The sequence below is a fragment of the Amblyomma americanum genome, chromosome 9 (genome assembly GCF_052857255.1).
Source record: "Amblyomma americanum isolate KBUSLIRL-KWMA chromosome 9, ASM5285725v1, whole genome shotgun sequence".
NCBI lineage: Eukaryota > Metazoa > Arthropoda > Arachnida > Ixodida > Ixodidae > Amblyomma > Amblyomma americanum.
Window position 1 is genome coordinate 89,660,822 of NC_135505.1, and position 11,527 is coordinate 89,672,348.

Here is an 11,527-nt window from a genome sequence, read left to right on the forward strand (position 1 = left end):
GCTGTGCGATGTCAGTGCACGTAAAAGAACCCCAGGTGGTCGAAATTTCCGGAGCTCTTCACTACGGCGTCCCTCATAGCCTGAGTCGTTTTGGGATGTTAAATACCCCATATACCATAAACCATACACCAAGCCAGATAGAAGAATGAGGGGCACTTATCAGCGGCGGCTCATGATAAGGAAAACAAGCCGCCATCGCAGTTCGAGTATGTCTCCACAGACGCCTTAGTGATATTGCTGGCAGTCTCGCATGGCGAAGAAAGTGGAACGCAAGAACAGTGAGGCGCACACTTTCGCCGTCCGGCACCAGCAATGACATGGAAGGTTTTTGTACTTTATTGCCAAGTCCTAACAGGAACCTCTCTGAGGACTTCGGGGCTTCAGCATGGTGAGCTGTGTAGCACTCATTTTTTAAAATTTTTAATTGGTTTTTGGGGAAAGGAAATGGCGCAGTATCTGTCTCATATATCGTTGGACACCTGAACCGCGCCGTTAGGGAAGGGATAAGGGAGGGAGTGAAAGAAGAAAGGAAGAAGGAGGTGCCGTAGTGGAGGGCTCCGGAATAATTTCGACCACCTGGGGATCTTTAACGTGCACTGACATCGCACAGCACACGTGCGCCTTAGCGTTTTTCCTCCATAAAAACGCAGCCGCCGCAGTCGGGTTCGAACCCGACCGCGGCGGCTGCGTTTTTATGGAGGAAAAACGCTAAAGCGCCCCGGTTTGATTCTGGCGTCGCCTTAGATTGAAGTAACGTAGTTTGTCTCGAAAACAAAAGGTATATAATGAGGATAAGAAGATTTTTTCATAGGAAATAACTGCGCACTATCAAGCAACCACCATCTTCTGGAATTCTACGAGGCAGAAAAACCCCGAGAATACCTGAAATAAAATATTTCAATTTCAGAAGAACCCTTGAGCATGGAGCAGTGGCGGTTATTGATTTTTCTAAAGTATCAGGTCTGACACGTGGAAAATCAGTCATCCGTCGGTTCAGCGCTTTGCGCCCATACGAGAGTGTAATGAGTATATGAGGGGAGGATGCAGCGAAGAGTAATACATACGGTGCTGCTGCGAAAAGTAACTATATTCCTAAATCATTTTTACACATGACACGCTGGTGTTGTCAGTGTGTCGTTTGAATTTTTTGGTATGCTGGGACAGAAAACAAACTCTTCTTAGCAGGTAGTTTGGTTTGGTTTATGGGGGTTTAACGTCCCAAAGCAACTCAGGCTATGAGAGACGCCGTAGTGAATGGCTCCAGAAATTTCGACCAATTGGGGTTCCTCTAACGTGTACAACATCGCACAGCACACGGGCCTCTAGAATTTCGCCTCTATCGAAATTCGACCGCCGTGGCCGGGATCGAACACGCGTCTTTAGGGCCAGCAGCCAAGCGCCATATCCACTCAGCCACCGCGGCGGCTCTTAACAGGCAGTGTGTGTAAGGAAATTTTCACTAGAGATGTGAACATTCGCAGCTAATCCGGCGAAGACCATAGGTATTCAAGCAGCTCCCCGTCTTGTCAGCCTATTGCTCCTCGTCTTATATGCAGATGTTTTACTTATATCAACGGAGTTCTGAGGCCTTTCCTCTGTTTACGCAGGGAAGATTAAAGTACCGACATCTGAGAATTGAAGATTTACAAAAAAAAACACTTGACGATAAAAGTATGCGAGAGGTTTCAGACTTCGGGAATATGCTACATGGATTACCAGTCCGCTTTTGGGCGCCGAAAGCGTTCTCATTGCCGTTAGTGAACTGAATCTCGCAAAGGGCAGATTACATTTTTTTTGCCTTTTTTATGCACTCCATGTTGAGAAGGAAGCACTAGCTACACCCGACGCAAACTTTACGTCGGGCGCGTAGGAACACTGACCACAGGAAGGAAATTCACAGGGTTTAATGTCGGTATCATTCTGAAATTGTTCGCTGCAGGATGGATTCGCCTAGATGTGCACTGATTTCAGCTAGCAGTTGGAACCGAGACAGATGCCGAGTGGTAATACCACACCGATTGGCAATACTACACTACAGTAGCGAGATTGCATCGACCCTGAAGTTCGCCTGACATACGCATCACGCTTAACACGAACACTTGAATGTGCGTCCTGGACTGATATTAGAGCCGCTGAGGGCTGGCTCCAAGGCCAAGCTGCACAGTGTGTTTGCGGTTGGTGGAGACAGTTGGGGCCCTGTTTCCTTCCTAACATTCCCCAAGACCCAGCGGCAGAAAGCCATCGGCGCTAATGTCAGTGGAAATCCACGCGCTCGAGCGTTGCTGTTAGGCGTGCTGCCGGCGGTACATGCTTGATATACGAAGGCACAAAGTGACAGCAGAGGAAGTTTTTCTTAACAATCAAAGCCGTTATAATGGTTGCAGATTACCCAATATATGCAGGAATTATGCGCTTGGTATAATTGTTGTAGCACGGAGCACTTATAAAGCAGTTCCTGGGGTACACAGATTAGATCCGTGCACACCGAGCTACAAGCGAAGATTTTTCGGCGGTTGCTTGTTGGTTACTCTCCTTTTTATTGCTGTGGTTGAATCTCCATAGTTTAGGATAGTGGCTGGCATCTCACATTCGCACTGCCGGTTAACGCCACATGCAGCGGCTCAAACACTACGTTTTTGACGCTCGTGCAAACAGCTTGTCGGTCGACTGATTCTTTTTTTTAAGCAAAATTTATTGCCTCAGGGCATCAATAATGAATGAAGGTGTGATTAAAGATGTAGTACTGAATAAATGAATAGAAAAAGGCTAGCTGATTTGATGAAGTCCAGTAGAGAACGATGGTACGGTCCCTGCGTCCAGGCAATGTATGATGCAGGGTTGCTTGGTGTAAGACCCGCTACATTCACGTGCCGGATCCTCGTCGGCTTGAGAGCGGGGAAGTCCCACAGTAAGTGATGAATGTCGGCTTCAATGTCCTCGTGTTTACATATCGGACACCATGGCCGAGGAAACAAATCTCGGTACTGAGGCCACTTCCGAGTGACGGCAGGTGTGAGGGCAACCTTGACGCGCATCCTCCTAAGGGCAACTTTCTCTGCACGGGTAAGACCACCGGGTAGGGTTACCGCACACGCAGGGTTGAGAGCACATGTGCGGCGCGGGTGGAGTCCTTTTGGTCCCGGTGGTTAGAGGAACCATGTTTCTAAAAAACGCGACCATTTTGTTCCTGGGGAACCTTAAATTTCTTTAGGGACCATTCAAGCACAGATGACCACAAGTTCTGGTTGGAGTCTCTGCAATACGTTTCACATCGTAGATGCTAGACTGCTTACACGGTGCTTGAACTAGGAATCGGGCTATTTTATCAACGTCAGTGAAGGTGAGCACTGCGGGATTTTCAGGCGGCCTTCATTTGGAATACTTGGTTCGCAACTTGAATCCATAATAGTTTGTGCGAAGGACAGATTCCACCAATGTGTCGATTACATAAAACATCCAATCATTACGCAAGTAAACCCGAAGACCGAGAATGAATCAACCAAAAGCCGCCAAGAATCGCGCTTTTGAATCCTGGAACTTTTCGTAAACCGGACGCAATAGATCATTTGCTCCCACTAACATTTTCTCTCGTTCATCCGGATTGTATGTCATCTCGCTGCCTCACACCCCACGTGTTACACTCCATGCGGAAGCGAAGGTGTAATAAGAAGACAGTGACTTCGACTATATCGATGCCCATTGTCCGACCTGTGTGCAGATTCTCAGCGCCATTCATGCATGCAGCCATTAAGATGTAGGGTCGAGGACGCTGGGCAAGGCACAAGGGAAGGCACAACGTTAATGTCGTAACAACCGGCATGGCTCGCAGCCATCTACTGACATAAAGATAGCGGAGTGGGCGCGGAACAAACGTGTGTCATGGTCTCGTAACTGAAATATGCAGTGCATGAAATAGGCATTAGTCTCGCTTGGGATACAAAGAAGGTTACTGATGTCTCCTTTGTGCAACGCCGTGGATAGCAAGAGAAGGCAAACCTAGCATAGACTAGCAGGAGAGCATTGAGTGGATGAGATTATGAACTTTGATTCGTTATCATGGCCGGAGCTGGCACAGCCAGGTACATTTTAAGGTATATAGAGAGACCCTAGTCCAGCATTGGACATAGTTTGCTCTGTCATAATTATAAAAAAAACACGCTCTCTCTACTTGCAGGCCCAGTGGCGTTGATGGCTAAGGTATAGCCTGTTTATGAGCCGTAACCACAAGCTAACATTCCATTAGCTACCGTTTGCGGTATTGCGCACCGGTGCATCTTTTTTTTACACCGGGGCCTCAGCGTGAGCTACTAAAAGCCAGAGGAGCGGCTCCCGACATAGGACTTCCAGCTGCTATTTTTAGTCACGTGAAGCCTATGCATGTGACTCCTTTGGTGTCCTTTGGAGAGGCAGTTACTGTACGACGCTTAGTTTCCTGAGGGAAGCCAGGGAAGGTGATTTATTTGCGTCTGATTTTGTGAAGCCGTCATCCGTCCTAACTTCTACGCCCACCTTCCAAAATTTCTCCACAGCCTGCGCCTCGCTACGGCAGCATTATATTTGTCACGAAAAGCTGTACGCTTTGGTTAAGCATTCTGCCCTAAAAAATATCCCACTATCCAGCTACAGTGACCTCAGTGCATCTTTACCGACATTATCATGCTTGCATAAAATAGTAAAAGAGTGTTTCAAATTTGACAGCCAAATTGGCTAAAAAGCTACCGCAGCGCCCAAAGCTCACTGCATTTCTTGCTGCAACGCGAAAAACGGAGCCGCCGCGGTCGAGTTCTAACCCGGGAACTCCGGCTGCTGATCGCGAGTTCCTGGGTTCGAACCCAACCGCGGCGGCTGCGTTTTTATGGAGGCAAAACGCTAAGCGGCCCTTGTGCTCTGCGGTGTCAGTGCACGTTAAAGATCCCCGGGTGGTCGAAATAATTCCGGAGCCCTCCACTACGGCACCTCTTCCTTTCTTCTTTCACTCTCTAATTTACCCCTTGCCATACGGCGCGATTCAGGTGTCCAACGATATATGACACAGATACTGCGCCATTTCCTTTCCCAAAAAAACAATTATTATTATAATTAAATCAGTGGGTATTAGTCATATTTATTCGGCCACCAGCCACCTGTCTTCATCGCTAGTGGAACGGTGCTTACCGCCAGTACTGAGCGCTACAAGTGCCAGAAGGATTTCAGTCGAGCACAGCGCTCTTCTAGCCGAAAGCCTCGAGAGAAACTGGTCAGAATTGAGAGCAAGAATCTACTATAGTGCTTGACAGTTGTACCGCCTTCGGTAAACTTTCTCTTTTCGACACTGTGGGCTAGATTTGGTGCAATTCGCTGCACTACGGCTTTGCAACTTAAGCTTTGTACGGTGCGCATGCATCACGACTGCATATATGAAGCGCTTCAGAGTTCTGGTAAATAGAAATAAGCAGGAGTACATTAAGGACACTCTGAACCAGCAGCTTCTTCCTAATATCGTCTATCCATATTTCTATATTGTCGTCCCTTGCTGTATTCCATCGCCTTCGAAACAAACCGGCTAATCTAAGCAGTCAACCTAAAATAGGAAGGAAATGTGCACGGGCGAGCCGACTAACTCCTAGAGGGCCACAATCACTACATCGGCCGAATCGAGGTGAGCAAATCTTGAACTGATAGAAATATACTGCATGCACACGCGCCGCAGCCGCCAGCGGTGAAGAGACGACGATCGCTGAAGGAATACCGAGATACTATGCGGAACGATTCCATCCAATAATGCAAAAATTGGCCGTTTTTACAGTGGTGCCTAATGAGAAGATTAGCGGCATATGCGCAATTGTGTTGGTCCCCAAAAAGCTCCTTGATCGCGTGAACACCAAGTATACACAGCTCTTGCTTGGCGTGAAAATTCAAATCTGTTTCTAGAAAAGAAAGGGTCCGGTGGGCTGCGCTGCGGTTCGAACATAGAACTAACGCTAGTCGGACGCTCACCGCAAACACGCCGTTCTACAAGATACTTAGATCTATGCGATCGAACTTCTTACGCCGTAAACAATTGTACCAACCTTCCAAAAACAACACCATCGTCACCCACTCACGCGAGGCAGCACCGTTCAAAACTAATGCGGCAATGTGAAAAGCACAATGTGGACAAGCTAGACCTGATCATCCCGAGATTCATGTCTAATTACCAATAAAAAACTACACAGATACACTTACTACATTGATATGAGGCGGCCCTCTTGGGAGCAGTCAACATCAAATAACAGACGTCGTAAATCCTCATATATTAACCATTCAGCTTTAATTGTCCACATCAACATTGCTCCCCACCTTTTGCCCACGCGGAAAAAAGTTAAATCCAGAAGAGCATACGCATTTCTCATACATTATCGACTTACTGCGAGATGTCGACGGCCGTCTTAAGACAATTTGATCCTTGTCGAACTCTCGTGATCTGGGTGTCGTCGCGACTCACGCCCGGCAAGTGTAAAAATTGGCATGGCTATATAAAATAGGCTGGATAAAGTAAAGCCCATTTAGTCAAAAACAGCCACAAGGGGCCACGGCTTTTCAGTTATTGCCTATGATTCCGTAATTAAATCCTTATATTTCTCCTAGGACCTCCTGATGCAGCCCACCTGCGCCTTGTAGACGTTGCACCTCGCAACTTTACTGTAACTTGGAAGCGGCCGCAAGGGAGCTTCGACTTTTATTGGATAGAAATGGTCCATGAAAAAAACGGCTCCGGTGGCTTGAAACACTACCGCCTGGGGTCCTGCGCCAATGGTACCCTGCTGCCTGCCAACGAGACCAGAGTCACATGCAGCAACTTTGCGACCTGCGCTAAAGTCAGCTTCACACTGCACACGCTCATCAGAGGACCTCCGGAGCGCTCATCTAGAGGAGTCACCATTGAAGCTTTTTATGTACCAGGAAAAGGTAATGCATGCTACACAGTTAGGATGTAGCATTTTTGTGAAATTACATGAACACGGTTGAAGCTGGCTCTATAAGCCTGCCACTGCAGGCCCAAGATAATTTTCTGTCAAAGTTTGGATAAGTATCCGGCGTGGCAGTCGCTTTAATTCTTGCTGTTTCAGAAGGCAGGCTGATAAAGACAATATTAAATTCAAAGGGTGCCAGTGTCTGCCCCTTCACGTCGGTCTCCGTATTTGCAGAGATCTCTGAGAGAAGCCTATTTGGAAAGGCATAAAAACGCCGGGACCCGTGTACCGGAGAAAGGCTTATCACCAATGACTTTCGCGCTTCGTGGTCGTTATCACTATTGTGGCCTCACATTTTTTCCCTCTGAAGGCAACCTGCACTTAGTTTCTTAGATAAAGTCCCAGAGGGCACACGAGGCAGTAGACCAACAGAGAGTATAACAGAGAGATGATGGCTTCTAAGAATTCTTTACGACGCTAAGCGCCCAAACGGTGTATTCGTCAAACAGGAAGTTATGTCGCACCTTTGCAAATATTAGCTGCTGTCTATACAAACCCCGTAGTTTTAATGTGTAGAATGTTGTGTCACATTCACAACTAGAGTCCCTAGATTAGTTTTTAGTATACCGTGGTTCTTTTCCCCGCGCCTCCAGGCTGAGAAAAAATATGGCTGCGAAAGCCCAATGTTAGCATAAAAGCAAGCAGTATCCTTTCCATGGACTTCCAATACAGCGCCGGGCATCCAAAGCCTCTGGGCTTTGCCCTGGGACCCGCAAACGCGCTCAAGATATGTCTTCTACGAGTTACAAAAATTTTTTTTTTTGAGGGCACTTGTCTGCTTACAACCATGCAGCTTCCAAATCCGGTGGCGGGGAGAGAAGGTTCGCGGTACTTTGAAAGCTTATCCAGTGACTATACAAAAGTGCTAGCTAGCTAGGCGCTGCGCCTTCAAAAGATGTGCATCTGTCCTATCCTGTTACGGCTTTGCAACCCGTCACCATTGGGCGTCTCTTTATATTTCTTAATTCAGTTTGTTCTGTCGTTCTTTTCTCTCTTGAAGGCTCGCGTCAAGGGGTAGGCGGCTGAGATCCATATTTACCACCACAGTATTTTTTCTTTGACATTTTTCTTGCTTGACGGTCTCGTTCTGAAAGTTGACCCTAACTATCTGAGCAGTGCCCTCTCTCGTTTTTTTGTTCTTGAAACCGCGAATAGCCGCGAATGTTATCGCGACATACAATAAATAGAAGGAAGAAATATTACTGCCATAGCACCTGGCTAATAGTGAACAAGCAACGGCAGTTCGCAAATAATTAGACACAACGAAACGATGACTTCGTTCACCATATAGTTATCGTAGGATTTTCAAATTTTAGTAGTTCCGTGATCAAGCAAAAACATAAGAATATTAAGAACACTAACGCCAAGCCGCAAATACCCATACTCATTGAGACGAGGCGGAAACGTTGCGTGCTTAATGTTTAAATATTTCGTTTTTAACCTTTCGCCCCTTTTTATTCTCTTTCGATCTGGCACTGGCTCATGTGTTAACCAGCTGTAATACAGTAACAGCGCCTATTATTTGAACTACTTACACCACAAACAATGAGGAGCACAGAGCGTCTGAAGGCCACTTTAAATGTTTGGAGGCGATTTGCAACAGCACGTACAAACGATGAAAACGGAGCTTTGCACGGAGCGCGAAGAACGGGCGGCAATCATGCGTCGGACTCCTGATCGCGAAAAAGGAGAGACGAAATCGGCGAGATTAAGCTCCACCGGTGGGGAAATGTGCTCAATGGGCTTCTCTTCCTTCAATAGGCTGTATGTGGCAGTAGGAAAGGAAATCCAGGAACGAAAATTCACTATACTTCTGCTACTTCTTTGTATATAAACCGCGCCTAAAACAACCTTCAACACTTAAAATTCGTTTAATGCACACATCATTTCTCAGTTCCTTGTGTACCAACTGGTGCATTGTTTTCTTTCATACTAGAATGTAATGCCGTGAACTTTGATTCCTTGGCTTGCATAACACTGCCGTACTGCAAAAACATCCTTTTATTGCTGGATGTTTTTTTGATGCTGCGTAGACACCTTTTATTCTTGCTAATATTTTTCCTTATCTCAGCGGCCAAATTAACTCCACGATTTTTACACTATTTACTACCAGGAGCTTAGCCTGTTATGCAAACTATTTTCATTTATAATATTTTTGCATTATTTAAATACTAAAGTGAATACTCGTCCGCAAAAGCATTCAACATCCTTCTGTAACACACTTTAACTCGTGCAATGTGTCGTTATTGGAAACAAACTGAAACTATAGTGTCACATATAAAACGAACAGGCGCAGTCAGCCTCCTGTTCAAATAAAGACTTGTATCAATCATCTCACCTGAAAGACTAGTTCTTTAGCTGTGAAGAACCAAATTTCATGCCTAGCTTCATATAGGTAGAATATGTTTGGTTGTGTAATCAGTCCTCAGGGTGGCTAACCAGATAAGAACACAGCTCTAAAGGGAGCGCAGGGTGCTTTTGATAAGTCATTGTCTTGTCACTCTTCTTGCAGCCTAGTGTTTCTGAAGAGATTGCTTCGATATTTGTTTAACATCTTGTTCTCTTTGTGCGTTAACTTCTCTCGGTGTCTACAACGCAGTTATTTATATCTACACAGTGTTTTGTATTTTAACGTTTCCCTCTGTATTGCCACTAGTCCCGGAACCACCTTCGAAAATCAGCTCGACTGTCACGACCGTGGGGAGGACATCATCTGTGTTGCTCGACTGGAATGGCTCCCCGGAATCCACCTCCAAGTGCTTCGCAGGTTACTGGGTGAAGGTCTGCGAACCATGTGCTTCGGCAGACATCGATCGATGCTGCTGGGCAGAAAAAACATTCCGCCCGTCTCTGGCCTTCAACATTACGAGCCAAAAGCAATATCGGGTGGAAGTCTCGTCTGGCGTACTCTACGGTCGTTTCTCCATGTGGAGTTTACCTGCCCACTTTTAACCGCCCTAAGGTAAAAATTAGTCTTTTTTTTTGTTTTCGTCCCTGCGGGGCCCTCTTCTCAAAACTGTGGACTGATTTTCAATAAGAACACGCCTAATTCGAAACAAAGCGAGCCGATTTTGTCGCTGCCGGAGCAGCCACTGTGGTGTTCATTTCATTTAAATGTAACGCCACAGAGAAAGAATGAATAAAAGAGGACACTCCCCACCATAGACCCCGACGGACGATTTTAGCGCACCTAGCGGTTGGTGAGGGCAACTGGTTCTCCGCTTCCTGTTTTCTTTTCACTGGCGCGAATTTCTGATTCCTCACGTGCCGCTCAAATCGATTTCAAGACACCTAGTGGTTGGTGAAGAAATGGCACACACGTCTAGTCTCTGTTTCACTGGCGCAAATTTCGAATAGCATGCACGTTATGTTTGTCTGTGGAGCATGTCATCCTCAATAGGCTCCAAAACTATGCGGAGGACATGAACCTCCTACCTGAAACAATGTTAGGATTCAGGGCCCAACTATCTACCCAGGACATTCTCTTGCAGCTTAACAAGGACATAATTGAAGCTGACGAGGGAACAGGAACGAAAGCAATATTGGGTTTAGACCTTGTTAAAGCTTTCGACAAAGTCACCCACAAAGCCATCTTGACAAACTTGTCAGAAATCAACCCCGGAGAAAGGACGTACAACTACATACGATCCTTCCTCACTAACAGAACAGCAGTGATAACGGTCGGAACAATAGAGTCTGCCCCAAACTAGGAAGTAAAGGAACGCCACAGGGCTCCGTCCTGTCCCCTTTCCTTTTTAACCTCTCCTTCATCAAAATTCCCCCCAAACTGGCACAAATACCAGACCTACATCACACGTTCTATGCAGATGACATCACACTTTGGGTAACCAAAGGATGCGAAGGCTACATAGAAGACACACTCCAAGCAGCAGTGGACATCATCGAGGCATGCGCATGGGATTCCGGCCTCACTTGTTCTGAGCAAAAATCTGAACTCTTCGTGATCCGTCGTAAACAAAGAGGGAGGCGTACCACGACATCCCCCCCGCAAATAAACGTCTATGTTAATGGATGATCTGTCAAAGAGGTACAGACCATGAGAATACTGGGGTTGTATTTACAAACAAATGGAAAAAATACTGACACACTCACTAAGCTAAAAGGCACGGTAGAAGCGACGGCGCGATTACTCCGCCGCATAGCTAACCGCAGACAAGGGGTGAGGGAAAGAGATTTATGCCGCCTAGTGCAGGCCTTTGCGCTGAGCAGGATACTCTATGCCACCCCTTATCTGAAATTTTCGAAAGCAGAAACGGACAAATTGGATAGCATGATACGGCAGGCCTATAAAGCTGCGTTAGGACTCCCACTAAATGCCTCAACCGAAAGGCTTATGAGGTTAGGAATACATAACACCTACAATGAACTGAAAGAAGCCCATTTAATGGCTCAAACAGCGCGATTAGCCAATTCCAGAACTGGCAGGAGTATTCTTACCAGGCTCGGAATTAACTTTCAACCTACGAATAACGATGCTAAAGTAGACTTACCCCGCGCCTATAGGACGGCCCTAC

At 46.4% G+C, this 11,527-nt stretch overlaps 1 protein-coding gene across 1 annotated transcript; it reads left to right on the forward strand.

The window, feature by feature from the left end:
* Positions 1 to 248: 248 nt before the first annotated feature.
* Positions 249 to 10,367, forward strand: LOC144105007 (uncharacterized). Its single transcript, XM_077638228.1, has 3 exons — positions 249 to 388; positions 6,607 to 6,927; positions 9,649 to 10,367. Exons 1-3 carry the CDS (start codon positions 313 to 315, stop codon positions 9,942 to 9,944), a joined length of 693 nt encoding a protein of 230 aa, XP_077494354.1. The 5' UTR covers positions 249 to 312; the 3' UTR covers positions 9,945 to 10,367.
* Positions 10,368 to 11,527: the final 1,160 nt, after the last annotated feature.